The sequence below is a fragment of the Acanthochromis polyacanthus genome, chromosome 2 (assembly GCF_021347895.1).
Source record: "Acanthochromis polyacanthus isolate Apoly-LR-REF ecotype Palm Island chromosome 2, KAUST_Apoly_ChrSc, whole genome shotgun sequence".
NCBI lineage: Eukaryota > Metazoa > Chordata > Actinopteri > Pomacentridae > Acanthochromis > Acanthochromis polyacanthus.
The window spans coordinates 9,658,413-9,679,023 of record NC_067114.1 but is presented as its reverse complement, the minus strand read 5'-3'; the positions used below and the strand labels follow the sequence as shown (position 1 = coordinate 9,679,023).

The following is a 20,611-nucleotide window of genomic DNA, read 5'->3' as shown; positions in this document are numbered from 1 at the left end:
ACACAGCTGCTATATTAGAGGCACAGGAGTAATTTGTAGTGATGGGGAACCTGGGCTTTCTTGAAGCACTAAAGCTTCGTAGTCTTCCGCACTGTGCTAAGAATAAAATCATGTCTCAAGGCTTCATGTGTGTACTCGTAGCATCTGCTGGTCAAAAGAAGTGGAACAGGAAACTACATTCAATATTAAGTCAGTAATGAAATATGCACAGAAGCTGAAACTGGAAAAGCCTGTAGAGTGAAATATTGATGTATTATATTGCTATGAACACAGGTGGAGATGCTGTATAAATTAATGTCTGAAATAATAGTAATATTATATAACAGTAAGCAATGATTATAATCACTTATCTAAACTAAAATCCAAGAGCTTTGCAACATACAACCCACATACTGATCTAAACATCTACCTGAATGCTGTACAAACATCTGCACAGAGCTTCTCTACGCTTTTCTTAAAGCTCCAGTAAAAGAAAAACCTTCACTAATAATTTGTAACACAAGAGATTTTCACACACTGTCCCTATTTGAGACGATCAGGGGAAATCAAACAGGATTAACTTGTGTGCTAAAGAAAACTCCATGAATCCCTATGATAGGGGTGAGTAGTGTGGACCTGTACCATAAATGGAAATTGGGATATTGATGGATCTGATAATAGAGTAAATACATATTTGACTTAACACATAAAGGGCACTCATTGAAAAACTTTGAAATTCAAAATTTCAACCCTAGAGTGTTACTGGAGGACATAAGACTTATTTACTTTTGTGGTATTTTTCAAAATTTCTAGGTAATTTTCATGTTGAAATTCAAGGTCAGTGAAGTTACCATATATGTTCCTTGCCGGTTAGTGGTTAAAAAAAAAAACATTCCAAGAAATGCATATATCATCACTTAGCAGAACTAGTCCACTGTAAAATGTGTGAGTTTTGTCAACTAACCATGGTTAGTTTTGATGTTTCGATTGCGAATATGGAAGAGGACCGAGCCTCAAGTTCGTCTTTTTCCAACTTCGTAAATAAAAGAAAGTTTGATACGTTCCAGGTCTCTGCTGATTGGTCAAATGCACCGATGTAGTGTCCTGTAACAGAGTGATCTTCACTGATTGGCTGGGTGAAAACCACATCCTTCTCGACCTCATTGAGAGTCGGGAGCGACGCTGTATTTAATGTGTGCAGAAGTTACCAAATATGATCAGTAGCCCCATAAAGGGTCATATCTACAACAATGCACTTTAATTTCAAGTAAGTTTCACAGGTTTATCTGCATATTTTTCTTGTCCAGCTTCCAGCAGCCTACACATGTACATACTGTGACTAAACAGTACAAATTAACCAAGTTTTAAATAATACAAAAACGTCAACGCAAACAGAGGGCAGTAACTAGATCTAAGCTTGAAATTGTTGTATTTCACCAAAATCACTTTAATACTGCGCTACATATAAACTATTTGTAGTACTATGTTCTGTAAAAAACAAAAAATTGTGCTCTTAGGTACAACCGTAAAGCCATACATGACGTAGCTACTGTCAACAGTCATATGACAAAAATTCAGGGATTTTTCAGCTTAACTTGGCTGAAATGCAGGTGGTATTTACACAAAGTACGTAGGAGATAAGTATTGAAATAAATTATAAATGTATGTAGTAAAATATCTATTGTACAAATAGCAGCCAACCTTGGTGGTAAATGTGGACACAAACATTGATTTTGTTAAATTATCACAGAACTTTAACTTTCATTTTTTTGTGATTATGACATTATATTTGTCTCATAGAGTGCAGAAGACATTTTTGAGTTTTCTTTTCTTGTAGCTATGGCTGTGCTGTTTCCATAGAGTTTCAGGATTTTACACTGCAGTCAAAAAACAAAACAAAAAAATACAGTGAGTGAATTTTGACAGGAACAAAAAAAAAAATACCTGGAAACTAATTGGGTTTCAGAAGTTAATAAATGCCAGAATTCATAACCTGTTTGCATCCATTTGGCCTTTTTGAGCCTCAGTATATGTGTTATCTGCTGCTTCTTGTTCTCAGTATGCAGCTATTGTATGCTCAGGGTCATATTTCAACCACTTATTTCAAATCACTCTATGCTGGCCCCTAATAGGATTTGTAGGGGCTATGATTTTAGCCTTTTTGAAGAACACCTTGCATCTCAGGACCTTTGAGCATATAATAATGGAAATCCTCTTTAAGGCCATGAAATACATCCTTCCATTGCTTTCTTAACTTGAGCCATGTCCAAAATGTATAGGTTTGGCAACACTTAACAATTTTTCAGTATCTTCTTGTCAGCTTCCATTTACACTCATTCCAATTTTAGAATGTTCCTTTCAACATATTTCTTTCCAGGTGTTTGATATTTTATAATTTTTGATATAAGCTCTCCCTCATCTTTGATTTGTAAACTGTTGTTTGGGTGCAAGGATAAGGAATTCTACAGAGAATCAATTTATAGCTGAACCATTCTGATAGTAATGTTTAATCTAACGTGAACTTGTCTTGTAAATCTAAGCGATAAATGTATTTCTTAGCACTGTTGCACCGTCCAGATGTAAATCCAATAGTGCAATGAGGCTGTGCTGCTCGGTGATTTGCAGCATTGCCTGCCACAGTCTAATGCAAGCAGAGATATTAATCTACCTCAATACAAACAGTATTGCCAGATCTCTCTCTGCTGATTGTAGTGTCTCATGGCCCTGTATATATATCATGATATTTCCCATCCTCTGAGCTCCAGGGCTGCTGTTATACCACCTCTTCTAGCTTTAAAGTATGAAAGTGAGCAAAAATAAAAGATTTTCTGGTAGCTTTTCGAAATAAATCACGTTATTCTAAGTGATAATGAGTTCCCCAGCAATTTGTAGCCGAGTCTGCTGCTGCTCAGATCAACTGCAGAAAAGATGGGAGCAAACAGACAAATGTTTCTGACGCAGTTGTGTTTTCATCAAAGTAAAAAACACTAGTGATGAGGCTGTAATGAAAGCTTTTTATACTCTCAGTCAGCTCCCAGTGTGTGATACAGTTTTAATTGTGGCAACTCATTTTCTGTTCATGATGAAGCAAACCTCCTCCGACTCACTTCCGTCTCCACAGCTGCAGCTGGAGAAGAGTAAAGGGGAGATCCTGGGTGTGGTGATCGTGGAGTCCGGCTGGGGCTCCATCCTCCCCACAGTCATCTTAGCCAACATGATGAACGGAGGGCCGGCAGCTCGCTCTGGCAAACTCAGCATCGGAGACCAGATCATGTCCATCAACAACACCAGCCTCGTGGGGCTGCCACTCGCCACCTGTCAGGGAATCATTAAGGTACAGAGATGTACATGAGAGTGTGGCTGAAACAATACTTTGTAATCACATTCAACTGAATAATTTCTGCGAAAATGAGCACGCTTCTATGGTTTTGTGTTTCTTTTTCTGTGTTAAAGGGCTTAAAGAACCAAGTCCAGGTGAAAATGAACATAGTCAGCTGCCCTCCTGTTACCACCGTCCTCATCAAGAGACCAGATTTAAAGTATCAGCTGGGCTTCAGTGTCCAGAATGGCATTGTAAGTATAAATGGACTGGAGTATGCATTGAATAGTTTGACATTATTAGCAAAATAGGTTGAATTTTTGTCTTGGACAGACTGGCAGCTGTAATCCCAGGAAAGACTTTTGCTCTGAAACATTTTGAGAAAGTTCTGCGAAGTTCTAGGAAAGTTTTCAGCAGGATGTTTATTATTAGTTCCCAGAAGATTCTTCTTAAAGGCAGGATACTTCTTTAAAGATGTTGATTCAACATCCTGTAACATTGTGGGAAGGTTTAATAGAAGAACTGCAGATGAAATGTTAAGAAAAGTTCTTTCCTCCTCGATAACATCTTAAAAACATTTTTTGAATGTGGATTTGAGGACAATCTTCCTCTGTTATAATTGGACATAATCTGACAGCATCCTCCAAATACTCTGAAAGTTGAAACGTTCCATCTTAGTTCACTTTTAACCTCACACAAACATTATATGGGTTATGGGTACATTCTAAGAACACTCTGCTGAGTTCTAGTAATGATTTCAGTGGGAGGTTTTCTGTTAGTATCCCAAATGTTTCTCTTAAGGGATGGAAAACATTCTGTCAATATGTCGAGAACAGGTTTGCTGGTACCACTGTTAGCCTGTCATGCCCCGATGTTCATAAAATTGTACGTTGAGTGGATTTTTGTGGGAACGTTTTATTGAAGAAAAATAAATACAATGTATTTACCCAAAACATCTTCAGAGCATTGCAGGTAAAATGTGCCACCTTTGTTAAGTTACTTTCATTTTTTTCTGAATGTTGCTTTAACAGTGTTCTTTGTTTTGTTTTGTTTTTATTGTGGAACACAATCTGACACCATCCTACAAACACCCTCTGAATCTTAAAATGTTTTATCTCACTTGACTTCTAACCTCAAAGGAACATTGTTTGAAATGTTTAATATTCCCAAAATGGTCTTTAAAACATTATTAGAACTTGTAGATAATGTTAACAAGTTTTAGAGAACGTGTTCTGCTGGCTGGGGTGTTTTAAATGGTACATTTTGTATTGTATGTGTTTGACATCCCCACAAGATTAATCTGCTCATTATTTTACTTCCTCTGTACTAGATACACCGAGGAAACACTGTCAGCATTGTGATAAATTGCTACAGCGACTCAGTATTTATACATATAACATGATGCTTGCTGAAAAATCCCCTTATCTGTAGCAGGGATTTGATGTGCCATCAGTTCATCACATGAATTCTCTTAACCTTAAAGCCTCAGTTTCAGACAGTACCACTGTGTTCCTGTTATTTTCCCCATTCATTTTCCCCTTAATTTTGAATACAAAACTCCAATAAACACGTGGACTTTTCTTCTTGTGTGTGCTTTGCCTGACAGATCTGCAGTCTGATGCGAGGAGGCATTGCAGAGCGAGGTGGAGTCCGTGTGGGTCACAGGATCATAGAGATCAATGGGCAGAGTGTGGTGGCCACAGCACATGAGAAGATTGTACAGGCGCTCTCCAACTCTGTCGGCGAGGTCAAACTGATGCATACAAACACACACATACACTGTAACACACACAATAACTTCATCTATGCTCATTTTGAAACACAAAGCGAATATTGCAATATTGTGACTATTACTGTTTCTCCTTTGCAGTTGTGAGGTTAGAAAAGGAATGAATACAGGTTGTGTATTTACTTACTCTATTGGTTCCTCCACTGACGGACCTATAAAAACGGTTTCATGTCTTACAGGGCTCTAAAGAAATGTTATGAAGCAAAGCAAGAAAATAACCTTGAAGGGTTATTTATTTAATAGAGAATCTGTATTATACACTGAATGCAGCAGACAGGATAAATCAGAATACAGTGGAGCAGCATTATGGGAAGGGTGAGATCTTGCAAAATTGGACATTAAAAGTTGGAAAACCTCCACCTGTGCTGCTTTAGTTTTATCTCTCTCTCTCTCTATATATATATATATATGTATATATCATTTTTGTCTATTTTTTTTAAAATTCTGTTTGCTTTATTTTTTTCTTTTGCTCATTTTCTTTCATATTTGGGTTTATATATAATTATTTTTAATACAGGGTGACACAAAAAAAAGGAAACTTTTTAACAATCCAATAAAACCAAGAGTGATGGAAGAAAAATATTTTATTCATAGTAATTGAAACCTTAAAACATGCCATTTAAGAAACAATGATGGAATTTTCATTTTTTTAAAATTACTTCCCGTAGATGGCGTCCTCCTGTACGAATCCATTCTTGAAATCTACCTTGGGCTATCTCAAGAGTAAAGTGTACACGACTCGACCAAGAACTCTGGATGAGTTAAAACAGAGAATTCAGGATGAAATTCACAGTATCCCAGCTGAGATGTTGCAGCGGTCAATGAGGAATCTCAACAGCAGATTTCAAGAATGCATTCATACAGGAGGGCTGCACAGTGGAGTAGTGGTTAGCACTTTCACCTTGCAGCAAGAAGATCAGGGGTTGGCGTCCTGGCTTTCCTGGGATCTTTCTGCATGGAGTTTGCATGTTCTCCCTGTGCATGCGTGGGTTTTCTCTGGGTACTCCGGCTTCCTCCCACAATCCAAAAATATGCTGAGGTTAATTTATCACTCTAAATTGTCCGTAGGTGTGAATGTGAGAGAGATTGTTCGTCTGTATATGTAGCCCTGTGACAGACTGGCGACCTGTCCAGGGTGTCCCCTGCCTTCGCCCGAGTCAGCTGAGATAGACTCCAGCACCCCCGCGACCCTAGTGAGGATAAAGCGGAGTATAGAGGATGGATGGATTCGTACAGGAGGACGCCATCTATAGGAAGTAATTTAGAAAAAAAGAAAATTCCATCATTGTTTCTTAAATGGCATGTTTTAGGGTTTCAATTACTATGAATAAAATATTTTTTTTCCATCACTCTTGGTTTTATTGGATTGTTAAAAAGTTCCCTTTTTTTGTGTCACCCTGTATAAATATTTTTGGATTTTATGTTTTTTTTCTACATTTGAATATATATATATATATATATATATATGTTTTGTTTATTTTTTGCTAATTTTTTTCCTATATTTGGGACTTACAGGGTTAAATCTACGTGAAAACTAGATTACTGGAGTTGTCACATGTCACACTACTAAAAAAAAACACTGCAAATATCAATGCAAGTTTCTGCTGTCATGGATCGGTGGGCTCAACCTGCTGACAGTTTTAAATGAAAAGTATTTGTCAGGTTGATTTCTTCACAGAGCTTCAGTCACTAGTCAGGCAGTTCTTTGTAGGAGACTCTAAATTGTGTTGGAAGGCATAATAAAAAAAGTCACTACCTGCGTCATTACTTTTATACAGAAACCCTCAAAATGTACTGTTTTACTCTGTGCTCACTGTATGATGAAATTTCCTAGTGGTTTACTGCTCTTTGACAACACATGTACACAAACATACAGATTGATGTACACAGTCCCCTACAGTTTTCTGTTTGTCCATTTCACTGAAAACTGTTGCTTCTCTCACCTCCAGATCCACATGAAGACCATGCCGGCAGCCATGTTCAGGCTTCTAACAGGACAGGAGACACCTATGTACATATAACCGATGGCCAGGGAGCGCTCGACAGGACAGGCCGTCAGCTGTGATTGGTTATCTTACGCCGCGAGCCATGCTGACTATAGCGACCGGAGGGGCAGGATTTGTTCTCCCTGTTGATTCATTTCTCTCTCTCTTTTTGTTTTTCCTTCTTTTCTTTGGGCTGATGAGTTCAATTATTCATCATGTCTCCCTTGCCCGTGCTTAACATGCAACAGCCATCCTATTGACACAAGATGCTTAATCCATCTGACCAGCTGAAGAGGCCGAGTGTGTGTGTTTGAGGGTGTGTGTGTGGGTAATGTTTGCTATTTATTTGTCCTGTCTGTGCTTTTCTGTCAGTGAGATAGTGTGGACAGACTTCTGGAGCGAATGCGCCACAGTTTATTTTTTATATTCATGTAATGCAATATGATACTTCTACTATACTCCTTGTATAGTTTCATGTTCCTCTCTGTTTATTTATTTTCCCATGTAAATACATATTTTGCTAATATTGTGACTGAAGGCAGTGGGGAGGGAGGGACCACAGCTGCATTGTAAATATCTACTGAATCTTGCTGTTAAATTTGAAAGCAGTCCGTGGTGACGACAAAGACACAATTAAATGCCGGATTTCATTGTAGTTGCCAGTGAAAAGGAGAACGAGTTACGTGTTTGAAATGTTGGGCTTAAATATGCCAAGTTGATATGATGTACATGTGAATGAAACCGATGCTTGCAGCAGGGGTTTTAACGGGAGAAAACGCCATATACTTTTGTTTTACGGCATTTTAAGGCAATACACGAGTTCAACCTGTGAATGGCAAGATAAGTCTTTTCTAAATCTCATGTACAAACACTCACACACATTTAAATAACAAGCAACTATTAACATGCATAATTATGCTTTTGATATCAAGCCACATGTATGAAAACTGAATTTTTCTTTTGTGTGCTGCTCTACTGTATGTTCATCTTTAGTGTTCTGACTGAAACTCATGCATATTATGAGTGGATAGTGAATGTAACTGTGTTGTGTGAGCTGTCTCATTGCCATAAGCAGTATTAGAATGTCTGTACATAAAGAGAAACTTGTCTAGTATTGTGCTCATGTTAAAAAAAACAACAACAAAAAAACACACAGGTTTAGTCACTGCAAACACCTTCCCAACTGTATGTTGGCCTTCAGTCTTGAGAGGGAAAGAGAGAACTGTGAATCACACACTGTGACTGAAAAAAAGCCTTACCATGGAGTAATGGTTTTACAATGCATTGTAGTAAATTTTAACCGTATGAACATTATCTGTGTGCATGCCTCGTAAAGTAGTATCACGTCATTGTGGCAAGATAATAAAATCTGAGCTAAACCTGGCTGGATTATTTTGGAGTGGATCAAACTGCACTACGAATATTAAAAAAGGGGAGTTGTATTGACATAACCGTGATTTTATGAGTGGCTTTTCTTCTATCGAAGGCCACTTCTGCCAAGAAAAGCAAAAAATTAATAAAGAAAACCAGAAAGCTTGACTTGACAAGAATAAAAAAAGACTCATCAAATTATGATTCATGTCCAAATTGTGACTCACTGTCTTCAATTTAATTTAGTAAATAAAGCTGAAGGTGATTAGACTCCTCTGGGGAGATTCTGTAACTGGCAGCGCCATTTGGCATGTGTCTGGAGTCATGTCCAGTTTCCTGCACTGATAAATACATCGATAACTTTTATACCACCTATAAAAATGATTCACAATAACTGGTGCATGGTACATGCTGGTACAACTCATTGCTAACAATTCCATTTTGAGCCACTGGTGCCCCCCAGTGCTTAGAGTATGGTAGTGCAGGTTCTGCAAAAGAAGAAATATAGTAAAGAAATGCAACACGCTTTGTAATTTAGAAGATTTTCTTTACTCCATTACAGCATTTTAAAAGATCGTAAATTAAGAATGCAAGAAATTGCTGATTACATACAGTCTTACAACGTGTAAAATGTTTGTTATAAAACAATGTTGAGTATCATAAATACACACGTGGACAAAATTGTTGGTACCCCTCAGTTAAAGAAGGAAAAACCCACAATTCTCACTGAAATCACTTGAAACTCACAAAAGTAACAATAAATAAAAATTTATTGAAAATTAAATAATCAAAATCAGCCATCACTTTTGAATTGTTGATTAACATAATTATTTAAAAAAAACAAACTAATGAAATAGGGCTGGACAAAAATGATGGTACCCATAACTTAATATTTTGTTGCACAACCTTTTGAGGCAATCACTGCAATTAAACGATTTCTGTATTTGTCAATGAGCGTTCTGCAGCTGTCAACAGGTATTTTGGCCCACTCCTCATGAGCAAACAGCTCCAGTTGTCTCAGGTTTGATGGGTGTCTTCTCCAAATGGCATGTTTCAGCTCCTTCCACATATGTTCAATGGGATTCAGATCTGGGCTCATAGAAGGCCACTTTAGAATAGTCCAACGCTTTTCTCTCAGCCATTCTTGGGTGTTTTTGGCTGTGTGTTTTGGATCGTTGTCCTGTTGGAAGACCCATGACCTGCGACTGAGACCAAGCTTTCTGACACTAGGCAGCACATTTCTCTCCAGAATGCCTTGATAGTCTTCAGATTTCATCGTACCTTGCACACTTTCAAGACACCCTGTGCCAGATGCAGCAAAGCAGCCCCAAAACATTACTGAGCCTCCTCCATGTTTCACCGTAGGGACAGTGTTCTTTTCTTCGTATGCTTGGTTTTTGAGTCTATGAACATAGAGTTGATGTGCCTTACCAAAAAGCTCCAGTTTGGTCTCATCTGTCCAAAGGACATTCTCCCAGAAGCTTTGTGGCTTGTCAACATGCATTTTTGCAAATTCCAGTCTCGCTTTTTTATGAGTTTTTTTCAGCAGTGGTGTCCTCCTTGGTCGTCTCCCATGAAGTCCACTTTGGCTCAAACAGCGACGAATGGTGCGATCTGACACTGATGTACCTTGGCCTTGGAGTTCACCTTTAATTTCTTTGGAGGTTGCTCTGGGCTCTTTGGATACAATTCCAACGATCCGTCTCTTCAATTTGTCATCAATTTTCCTCTTGCGGCCACGTCCAGGGAGGTTGGCTACTGTCCCGTGGGTCTTGAACTTCTGAATAATATGAGCCACTGTTGTCACAGGAACTTCAAGCTGTTTAGAGATGGTCTTATAGCCTTTACCTTTAAGATGTTTGTCTATAATTTTTTTTCGGATGTCCTGGGACAATTCTCTCCTTCGCTTTCTGTTGTCCATGTTCAGTGTGGTACACACCTTTTCACCAAACAGCAGGGTGACTACTTGTCTCCCTTGAAATAGGCAGACTGACTGATTATGAGTTTGGAAACACCTGTGATGTCAATTAAATGACACACCTGAGTTAATCATGTCACTCTGGTCAAATAGTTTTCAATCTTTTATAGAGGTACCATCATTTTTGTCCAGGCCTGTTTCATTAGTTTGTTTTTTTAAATAATTATGTTAATCAACAATTCAAAAGTAATGGCTGTTTTTGATTATTTAATTTTCAATAAATTTTTATTTATTGTTACTTTTGTGAGTTTCAAGTGATTTCAGTGAGAATTGTGGGTTTTTCCTTCTTTAACTGAGGGGTACCAACAATTTTGTCCACGTGTGTAATTGTTAGTACCATTTGATGCCGATTACATGTCTAACCTGCAGGCCATACAGCAGTCAGTTGTCAGCAGTGTGTGTCTCTTTGAACTATCTCTGTTATCTCTCACTGGGTCAATGTCCAGTTTGTGCCTGTCATGCTGAATTGCTCTCAGTTGGTCTATTTGGTTTTTCTGCAGGGCGTCAGTTCAGGGGTTCAGGTCGTTTTGGTCGCACTTTAACATGACCTTTATCCCAACACCTTGACGTGTGGTTTCAAAGGCTTCTAATGCCTGCTCCAGAGGGAAACGATGGGTCACGAGGGGCTTGACGTTCACTTTACCTGACGACAACATGGCAATGGCCATGGGCCAGCTGCAACACGGTGAAACAAACGTTTTACTGAACAGTTCATTATCTGTTACACCAAAAAACTGATCTTAAATCATTGACCAGCTTTGTTTTGAGCGTCCGCTTATTGGACAAAAAAAGGAGGATTATTAGATATTTCCTTACGTATTGCAGTAGCGGAAGACGCCTCTGATGTCCACTTCTCTCGTGGCAGCGTTGACCAGAGGAATAGTGGCCATTGGAGAGCCGAGACCCACCAGCACAACCACACCTCCTGAACGAGTTGCCTGACAGGAAAGAAAACAATGAAAAATGGCATTACTTGAAAAATTTTGTGAATCTGCAGATCCTAAAGCTTTTTGGCATTTTTGCTTCACAGTAGACTAAATGCAATGAGAGATAATTATCAGGGGCTCAGTGCATTGAGATCCTGTACTTAAAGACACATGAACAACAAAGGGAAAAATACTTAACGGTACATGTCTCTCTGAGTGTTGCACTACTATATGTTGGATTAATGTGAAAGCTTAATTTCACTGCATTTGGCTGACATGGTGCGAGATGTAACTATTTTCCATACTCTTTTACAATGTATCATATTTTATAGACTCTTATATTTTGTATCTAAACTTTTGAATCACGAATCAACCAGAAACTAACATTTGACAATACTTCATTCTGAAATTTTGTGGAGCAGAGGTATAAAGTTACATAACACAGATAGAATCAAGTAAAATAAACACTGAGAACCAGAGATAAAGAGATAGAATACAGTTTGTCATTCTGACAGTCATGCAGCAGTAACAATAGCTGTGCTTTTATCTTCTTAGTTTTGGGTCCATAATTCTCAACATATCTTAAAATGGTCTGAACTGGGTCACGTACATAGATGGCTGTTTGGATGCTGCTCTCAGCACCAGTGCATTCAATGGTCATGTGAGGCTGAGCTCCCAGTGTGTCAGGTACACTCTTAGCCAGCTGTTCGGGTGCATCTCCTTTCTTCACCGTCAGCTGGAAGTCCGCTCCCAACTGTTTGGCCATCTTCAGACGCTCTGGAGAAAGATCTGAAGAAAGTAAAGGAATGTGATAAAAGGCAAAGATTAGGGAGATCTTATCTGAATTGGCAGTTTCATTTGGCATTCAGGTAAGTGTTTATAAATTGCATGTTACCAGTGACGATGACCTGAGAGGCCCCCATGGCCTTGGCCACAAGCAAAGAGACCAATCCAATAGGTCCTGTAGAGACAGAGGAAATAAACAACATGCGCACTGTAGACACTGCATGAGTACTCATGTTGAACCTGTGTTACACAACTTAACCTTTATTGGGAAACATCAAGCATTTCACTGCTTACAACAGAGGGTTTAAATGTTCATTAACTTGTTTTCACAACATCAAGGATGTGTTAAATATTAAGTATCTTGCAATGTATCTTATGGTTCACTAACTTTTCCCCCTCTTAAGTTATGTCGAGTCAGTATGATTTTCATTTTTGCGTCCCTAACCGCTGTGTGTTAATCAGATCCCTTTCGTGCATGGGCATTTTAGTCAAATAAAGCACAATCACCTTTTTTTTTTTGTTACATCAGTTTGCAGCACACCCCAAAAATACACTCTGCAGTAAGTTATTGATAGAAAATTACGACCAAAGTTGGTGAACTTGTTTTACGGTGTGATTTTAGGATGTTGTGCTCATTTATACCTGCACCACAAATGAAGACAACACTGCCGAGGGTCACACCGGCTCTGCGGCAGGCATGGATCCCCACAGACAGAGGTTCAATGAGAGCTCCCTCCTCAAATGTCACATTATCAGGCAATCTGGACAGTTGAAATAAGACAGAGAAATGGAAAAGAGGAAGATAAATTGAAGAGGACATATGCAAAGGTTAGGCAAGAGATTTAGCAAGCAGTTAGAACTCAGGCAATTGTAAGGTAATCTGTGGGGAAAAGTCATGCAATCCTGAAAAAACTGTTACTTGTAACAGAAGTTGGCACTGTGCTTGTAGTATCGACATAGGTTCCCATCGTCGGGGGGTGTGGCACAGAAAAAGATGGTTGGGGACAAATTATAGCGTCCGTTTTTGAAATATTCGTCGGTCTCGCGAGGTACACCAGGCTCAATGGCGACTCTGTCACCTGGAAAATACAAGACGAAGTTTATTGCACTGGATTAGTTTGAAAAAGATAACACTACCACTGAGTGAAAGTGTGAACTGATTGGGATATCATAAAAGGGTAACACCAAAGTGAGATCATGGATCCAAATCGTGTTCACTGTAGTTAAATTACAGTTTCATGAATTGATATATTTAAATACATTTACAGCACTCCAAATATTGCTGTTGGAAATTTAAAGGCACCTCTTTTTCCCCTTTAGTAGAATAACCAGATTTCTGCAGCACACATTGTTGGAGACAAAGCCTTTGGTACTTGAAATCTCTAAGACTCACCCACCTATACTCACTCACCTACATTAAGGTGCTTGACTGCTGAGCCCACTTTTACCACCCGTCCAGCAGCCTCGTGCCCCACAACCATCGGTTTCTTAACCACAAAATCTCCGATCCGGCCATTCTGCCAGTAGTGCACATCTGATCCACAGATTCCAACAGAGTGCATCTGCAATAAAACCTCTAAGCGGAAAACACAGACAACAAGACAAGGACATTGTGAGAACAGTCCAATACATAGTAAAAGGAGGGTGTGAATTTTGTCACCTTATCACAAAAACACATTAGACTAGCCTGATTCTAAATCTCTGTGAACAAATACGTGCTCAGTGCAGCTTAAAGCTTGCAACTGACGAAGTGAAACAGGTTTCAAACAATTGAATTTGGAGTCATAAAGACTTTCAGAATGAGAAGAATGAAAAAGTGAATTTAATGGGATGGCAACAAGTACTTCTTTTATGCATTTCAAAGTTACAAAAATCAATAGTTCGTTTCTCTTAAGTTTAAAAATATTTCTAAAGGAAAATCAAGATGAACAGAAGAGTCGGGCAGTTGCAATGTTGCAACTATGCAGCTGACAATCAGATTGCACTGTCTCCGATTTAATACTTTAAAAATAAACATAACCTTATGCAAGACGCACAACATGTTTTGGCTTGTTAAAGTGCACCTCAGCATAGTAAATGATCTTCACCAGAAACACATAAATACCGTTAGGTTCTGGCTCAGGAATGGGGCGGTTTTCCTGCGGACAAAATGCACAAACAGTTGCAATAGGTTTAATTCACAAAACACTGTAAAGTCAACATGCAGCGCTAAACTTGTAAGTTTATGATCCGTTTCGCACCAGCCTGAGGTCTCCCGGAGAATGCAACACCACGGTCAGGTTTTCCTGCGCCATGACAGAAACAGCACGGAGGCTTCAACAGGGCGAAGACGAACCACACGAAACACAGACACCCAGTCCGAAGAGAAATCTCACACTACGTTCAACCTCAGTCACGTCAAAGTCCAGGAGCAGGCTGCATGTTTTACTTCCTGGTAGCGGGGGCTGGTACCAAAACAAAGTATCTGATTGGCTAAACAGCGGCGGCACGATCCATTTTGCAGGGATGGACGCTACCAAGTCAAGTCAGGTGATTGCACTTACAAAAGTACAGGTTACGTCAACTACAACTTAATCTTAATTTAGAACATGGTTATATTATACTGTTACTAACTTAAAGTTTCTATTTAGGGTTAAAGTCAAAATGCCGTGATGAAATCAACAAAAAAAACCTTCAACTCGTGTAGCAATAGTCGAGTCCGATAAGACTGTCCAATTGGAGTACCTCGACAAAAGCATGCTCGTTTTATTAGGCTGAAACTGATCTGAATTAAGTGCTGGGATATTTTTTTTGTAAGAAACCTGCACTTTTAAGATTAATATTCTGGTTTAGCTGAATATTTCTCAAGGATTCTCCAGATATTGACCACAATATATTTCTATTATTCTCAAGGCATTATGTCGTTAAGTCCTCACTTTTCTTATTCAGTTTCTGTGTTAAATCCAAACGTTTTACATCTTTGCACTAGGAAATAAAAAACACTGCAGGTTGATATTTTTGTGCACTTAAATGCAATATCCACTACAAGATAAGCAGGTTCCATTTTATCCATCCATCCGTCCCAATTTGCCTGCATTCAAATCACTTGCCCTTTTAAGGAAGGTTCATTTCATGAGACAACAAGAAAACTGGGGAGCAAGTCAAGGGGATAAAATTCTGTATTTATCAGAAACAATGAATTAATAAGGACAACATTACAATACGATATGAGCATTAGCTGTGTTTTAATGTGAGTGTACATTTATACAAAAGACGTGCAGAAAGGAAATGTAAACATAATAAACATAACTCATTTTTTTGTCAGTACATTATCTACAATATGCAAATGTGAGCAGCACAGCAAGCGTTAACATGCTTTAGTTATGTATATGTTCGCTTTACATTTGCAGCACTGGACAAACTCCGGTTGGAAATCACACAGTTCACCTCGATATTTCTGCAGGTTGTCCATGCTGACATAGCCTGTAAGGTAAACAGAAAAAAAATCATAATACCAAGATAATACTTCTTCTGTCTATCAGATGCTGAACACTGTCAAATAATAAAGTCCAATTATCTACTATTATTTGATCAGAAATATGTAAAAACATACAGTAATCTATGTTAAATACTTCACCTGTTAACATGCTACTATCTGGACAGTTTCCCAAATGATTACATAGAGGACCCTCACTTTCTGTTGAGTCGGTCTCAGATGGTTCAGAGCTGCCACAGAGCAACAGGGACTTCATGAGTTTACTAGGCAGTTTAACATGAACTGAACTGAATTCTGAATGTTTACAGTGGAAAATCATCATACTTGCTTCTGCTGATTTCTTCACTGTAGTCCTCTTCTGTCAAGAGACTAGAACTCTTCTGGGAGCCCTGTAAAGCAGGAGGTACTACAGTGATTACAATCCTTTACATGATCTGTGTGTATTCCATTGCTTTGTGTGCTTACCTGTGCTTCTGACTGTTCATCTTCATACTCCCAAATCAACCTCCCAACCACATTCCTCACCTCTAAAAAGATATTTAGTTAAGTATTGTCCCTTTAATGACAAGCTGATTATGTTTTTGTTGAACAAACCTTAGAATAGTTGTTAGAAACTTGAAGAATTCAAACTATTCACCATCTAACACTAAACGGCATATACTACTACTAATTAAAAAAACAGCAAAGAAACATAGCTTTTTGTGTTTCTTATCTTGTTAATCAACTTGAAACCTCTCAGATTTATCCAGTAGAGATTTAGTATGTCAGTAAATCAGTGAATATACTTAATCCTCACCGTCCTGCACGGAGGCTGGAGGCAGCACATAATGACCAATGCTCACAGACTTCACACTCTGCCGCCTCTCACAGACAGACAGAAACAAACTGTGAAAAACCATCACCTTGTTCCAGAGGTAATCTTTGCTGTCAAATATCCTGGGGAAAAAATACATCTGAATTGTAGAAAAAAAATATCTTTACAACTTGTTAGCTCGATGGTGAATGTAGAGGTTTTCAGCTTTTTTCAACATGCTCACCTGAGAGTATCTGGACATGTAGCATCCTCACTGAAAAGGTAATCTGCTGCCCTCCAACTAACAACAGTGCCACCCTCCAATACTACAAGAAAATATATGATTAAAACAAGCCAGCTCCAATGACTAAACCAAGAAAAATGTTGCTTCAGCTACCCTAACCCGAACTCTATTCCAGTAAATCTTCATCTAGCTATTTTAAGCTAGCATGATGTTAGCAGTAACAAGTTTATTGTATTAATTCATTAGTGAACTTCCAGCTAACCGGAACAATAAAGACAGTTTTTATTGAGCAAGTGGGTAAGTTTGAATAAGCCCATAGTCTAAACATTGTCCTTATATTAAGGTACTTACTCCAAAAGTTGTGACATGTTTGTGGCACGCTGCTTGAAAACCAGGCAGTCTTACCCCGAAACATAGCACTAAGTCCAGTCTGTTTACAAGGAGATGTTAGCTACTTTCAGCTAGTAACTATGACGTTGAATATGTTATTTCTTAGTACTTCTTCCCTTCAAAAGATAAAAGCTATAGAAACCTCTGACCAACTGCAGCTACTAGCTACTTTATGCTAACAGCTCTGTAGTTTGGCGCTCAAATGGCTCTGCTGCGTTTTGGTGCTGTCATAAACGGTCGGAAATATTATAATCCGGAGACGAGGATGACTCAAACAGCTCAGGCCTGCTGCTAGCTAATAGAAGGGTGTTTTTTGTGGCCGTACACGTATTGCTGTGTGTCCATACGCTGTTTAAATCGGCCTGCCGAAAACATAACCACGTAAAATGAGAACCAGCGCCATCTAAAACAACTTTTACCTACCAAAGCCACTATTTGGATGATTAGCTAACTTAAGACGTTTAAAGTCAAATGCGACACAAACTGCTAGTAAGAAACCAGCTTATCTGTCGTTATTTACATTATTACCACAGCAAACGTTATAAATTAAAACATTTAGCGTTTTTTCAATATGTTTTACCTTTTTAGATGTTGATAAAGAGGGGCCAAGAGAGGATACACGGTTTCTGAATGAACTTAGCATCTACAAGCTAAGGTACGTTTACATTCCTTACTCACAGTGACATGAAGTTAGTAAAGAAAGCATTAGAGGCTGTTTAGTGTTTTGTAAAGCTGCACATGAGAAGGCTTTTCCCTCGCGATAACTGTCACCTGTTATGTTGTGCTTTTGACTGAATATAGTGGTTTTTTTTGTTTTTTTACATTGCTGATGTTAGTAAGGGTGTTCCTGAGCTCTATTTCCAATTTGCAGAAGTGACATTCCTGTTCCAGATCACCAGACTGCATAATTCCTAATTTTCGGAGATATATGATTAGTCTTTGACCAGTTTTAATACACAGAATAGCAGAATACAATACACTGACATGTTGTTGATATAGAAATTCAAGTCAAGTCACTGTTATTTATATAGCACATTTAAAACAACAGCCAAAGTACTTTTCAGTATAGAAACAGGGTTGGTGTTGCAGAGTTATCTGTCAAGTTTAAATAATAAGGTTAAGACCCTAGAGTGATAAATATGTTGTAATTTACCTGATTAATATCCTACAAACTAATTTACCCTCTTCTATATCAAACAGTAAGGTTAAGACCCTACAGTATTATTAATTATGGGAATTTACCTGACTAATTTAGCAATTGAAATTAAGCGTACAAAGTTATGCATGGAAAACCCAACAAATGCAAGGATTTCCTAAGACCAAGCCTGTTTGTGATATAGTATATAGTATTAAGTATGTATACATACACAAAACAAAAATATAAATGCAACACTTTTGTTTTTTCTCCCATTTTTTGAGATGAACTCAAAGATCTAAAACTTTTTCCACATACACAATATCACCATTTCTCTCAAATATTGTTCACAAATCTGTCTAAATCTGTGATAGTGAGCACTTTTCCTCTGCTGAGATAATCCATCCCACCTCACAGGTGTGCCATATCAAGATCCTGATTAGACACCATGATTAGTGCACAGGTGTGCCTTCGACTGCCCACAATAAAAGGCCACTCTGAAAGGTGCAGTTTTATCATACAGCACAATGCCACAGATGTGGCAAGATTTGAGGGAGTGTGCAATTGGCATGCATATGCATATTTTTGAGTGTATGACAGAAACAGATCTCACCAGCAGAATGAGGCTCAGGAAAAGCAGCCATCTGCCTTGACAGGGGGTGGTAAAGGTAAAAGGGGGTGAAAGAAAAGGGTAGCAGAGAAAAACAGACGACAAACACGAGAACGTAAACACCAGACCTTGGTGGTAAATGTGGACACAAACATTGATTTTGCTAAATTATCACAGAACTTTAACTTTCATTTTTTTGTGATTATGACATTATATTTGTCTCATAGAGTGCAGAAGACATTTTTGAGTTTTCTTTTCTTGTAGCTATGGCTGTGCTGTTTCCATAGAGTTTCAGGATTTTACACTGCAGTCAAAAAACAAAACAAAAAAATACCTAGAAACTAATTGGGTTTCAGAGGTTAATAAATGCCAGAATTCATAACCTGTTTGCATCCATTTGGCCTTTTTGAGCCTCAGTATATGTGTTATCTGCTGCTTCTTGTTCTCAGTATGCAGCTATTGTATGCTCAGGATCATATTTCAACCACTTATTTCAAATCACTCTATGCTGGCCCCTAATAGGATTTGTAGGGGCTATGATTTTAGCCTTTTTGAAGAACACCTTGCATCTCAGGACCTTTGAGCATATAATAATGGAAATCCTCTTTAAGGCCATGAAATACATCCTTCCATTGCTTTCTTAACTTGAGCCATGTCCAAAATGTATAGGTTTGGCAACACTTAACAATTTTTCAGTATCTTCTTGTCAGCTTCCATTTACACTCATTCCAATTTTAGAATGTTCCTTTCAACATATTTCTTTCCAGGTGTTTGATATTTTATAATTTTTGATATAAGCTCTCCCTCATCTTTGATTTGTAAACTGTTGCTTGGGTGCAAGGATAAGGAATTCTACAGAGAATCAATTTATAGCTGAACCATTCTGATAGTAATGTTTAATCTAACGTGAACTTGTCTTGTAAATCTAAGCGATAAATGTATTTCTTAGCACTGTTGCACCGTCCAGATGTAAATCCAATAGTGCAATGAGGCTGTGCTGCTCGGTGATTTGCAGCATTGCCTGCCACAGTCTAATGCAAGCAGAGATATTAATCTACCTCAATACAAACAGTATTGCCAGATCTCTCTCTGCTGATTGTAGTGTCTCATGGCCCTGTACATATATCATGATATTTCCCATCCTCTGAGCTCCAGGGCTGCTGTTATACCACCTCTTCTAGCTTTAAAGTATGAAAGTGAGCAAAAATAAAAGATTTTCTGGTAGCTTTTCGAAATAAATCACGTTATTCTAAGTGATAATGAGTTCCCCAGCAATTTGTAGCCGAGTCTGCTGCTGCTCAGATCAACTGCAGAAAAGATGGGAGCAAACAGACAAATGTTTCTGACGCAGTTGTGTTTTCATCAAAGTAAAAAACACTAGTGATGAGGCTGTAATGAAAGCTTTTTATACTCTCAGTCAGCTCCCAGTGTGTGATACGGTTTTAATTGTGGCAACTCATTTTCTGTTCATGATGAAGCAAACCTCCTCCGACTCACTTCCGTCTCCACAGCTGCAGCTGGAGAAGAGTAAAGGGGAGATCCTGGGTGTGGTGATCGTGGAGTCCGGCTGGGGCTCCATCCTCCCCACAGTCATCTTAGCCAACATGATGAACGGAGGGCCGGCAGCTCGCTCTGGCAAACTCAGCATCGGAGACCAGATCATGTCCATCAACAACACCAGCCTCGTGGGGCTGCCACTCGCCACCTGTCAGGGAATCATTAAGGTACAGAGATGTACATGAGAGTGTGGCTGAAACAATACTTTGTAATCACATTCAACTGAATAATTTCTGCGAAAATGAGCAAGCTTCTATGGTTTTGTGTTTCTTTT

The 20,611-nt window shown here is 38.6% G+C and overlaps 3 protein-coding genes and 1 long non-coding RNA gene across 12 annotated transcripts in view; 1 reads left to right on the top strand and 3 right to left on the bottom strand.

Annotated features, from left to right (window-relative positions):
- Positions 1 to 20,611, top strand: part of apba2b (amyloid beta (A4) precursor protein-binding, family A, member 2b) — a 95,235-nt gene that overhangs the window by 69,603 nt on the left and 5,021 nt on the right. For 4 of the 8 annotated variants that reach the window (XM_022194751.2, XM_051944990.1, XM_051944988.1 and 1 more), the window contains 4 exons: positions 3,101 to 3,313; positions 3,433 to 3,552; positions 4,905 to 5,045; positions 7,037 to 8,456. In XM_022194751.2, coding sequence (XP_022050443.1) covers positions 3,101 to 3,313; positions 3,433 to 3,552; positions 4,905 to 5,045; positions 7,037 to 7,108 — 546 coding nt within the window. In that variant the 3' untranslated portion in view covers positions 7,109 to 8,456. Of the gene's footprint in view, positions 1 to 3,100; positions 3,314 to 3,432; positions 3,553 to 4,904; positions 5,046 to 7,036; positions 8,457 to 20,291; positions 20,505 to 20,611 lie in introns of those variants that run through there. The other 4 variants (XM_051944985.1, XM_051944986.1, XM_051944989.1 and 1 more) reach the window with 4 other exon arrangements.
- LOC127532997 (uncharacterized) lies at positions 1,211 to 20,271 on the bottom strand. The gene is made up of 2 exons (XR_007940603.1): positions 18,909 to 20,271; positions 1,211 to 1,680 (listed from the first exon to the last, which is right to left on the bottom strand). It is a non-coding gene; the product is annotated as an uncharacterized LOC127532997 (long non-coding RNA).
- Positions 10,840 to 14,577, bottom strand: LOC110946426 (sorbitol dehydrogenase). Its single transcript, XM_051944993.1, has 9 exons — positions 14,374 to 14,577; positions 14,238 to 14,271; positions 13,545 to 13,709; positions 13,053 to 13,212; positions 12,776 to 12,894; positions 12,243 to 12,308; positions 11,958 to 12,136; positions 11,238 to 11,359; positions 10,840 to 11,096 (listed from the first exon to the last, which is right to left on the bottom strand). Exons 1-9 carry the CDS (start codon positions 14,425 to 14,427, stop codon positions 10,931 to 10,933), a joined length of 1,065 nt encoding a protein of 354 aa, XP_051800953.1. The 5' UTR covers positions 14,428 to 14,577; the 3' UTR covers positions 10,840 to 10,930.
- On the bottom strand, positions 15,274 to 20,400 carry LOC127532996 (telomere repeats-binding bouquet formation protein 2-like). 2 transcript variants are annotated; one of them, XM_051944996.1, is made up of 8 exons: positions 20,278 to 20,400; positions 16,997 to 18,818; positions 16,646 to 16,727; positions 16,405 to 16,544; positions 16,074 to 16,135; positions 15,933 to 15,997; positions 15,750 to 15,838; positions 15,274 to 15,595 (listed from the first exon to the last, which is right to left on the bottom strand). In XM_051944996.1, the coding sequence occupies exons 2-8, from the start codon at positions 17,058 to 17,060 to the stop codon at positions 15,480 to 15,482; spliced, it is 618 nt and encodes a 205-aa protein (XP_051800956.1). In that variant the 5' UTR covers positions 17,061 to 18,818; positions 20,278 to 20,400; the 3' UTR covers positions 15,274 to 15,479. The 2 variants fall into 2 exon arrangements, with proteins under 2 accessions (XP_051800956.1, XP_051800957.1); XM_051944997.1 differs by having other exon boundaries at positions 18,784 to 18,818.

Excerpts from the sequence above, each read along its gene's own strand:
- LOC110946426 (XM_051944993.1), bottom strand. The coding sequence starts at position 14,427 with ATGGCGCAGGAAAACCTGACCGTGGTGTTGCATTCTCCGGGAGACCTC. Across the intron at positions 14,272-14,373 it reads CTCCGGGAGACCTCAGGCTG|GAAAACCGCCCCATTCCTGA; the intron begins GTGCGAAACGGA and ends TTTTGTCCGCAG. Across the intron at positions 13,710-14,237 it reads TCCTGAGCCAGAACCTAACG|AGGTTTTATTGCAGATGCAC; the intron begins GTATTTATGTGT and ends TTTTCCGCTTAG.
- LOC127532996 (XM_051944996.1), bottom strand. The coding sequence starts at position 17,060 with ATGTTTCGGGGTAAGACTGCCTGGTTTTCAAGCAGCGTGCCACAAACA. Across the intron at positions 16,728-16,996 it reads AACATGTCACAACTTTTGGA|TATTGGAGGGTGGCACTGTT; the intron begins GTAAGTACCTTA and ends ATTTTCTTGTAG. Across the intron at positions 15,839-15,932 it reads GAAGAAATCAGCAGAAGCAA|CTCTGAACCATCTGAGACCG; the intron begins GTATGATGATTT and ends GCTCTGTGGCAG.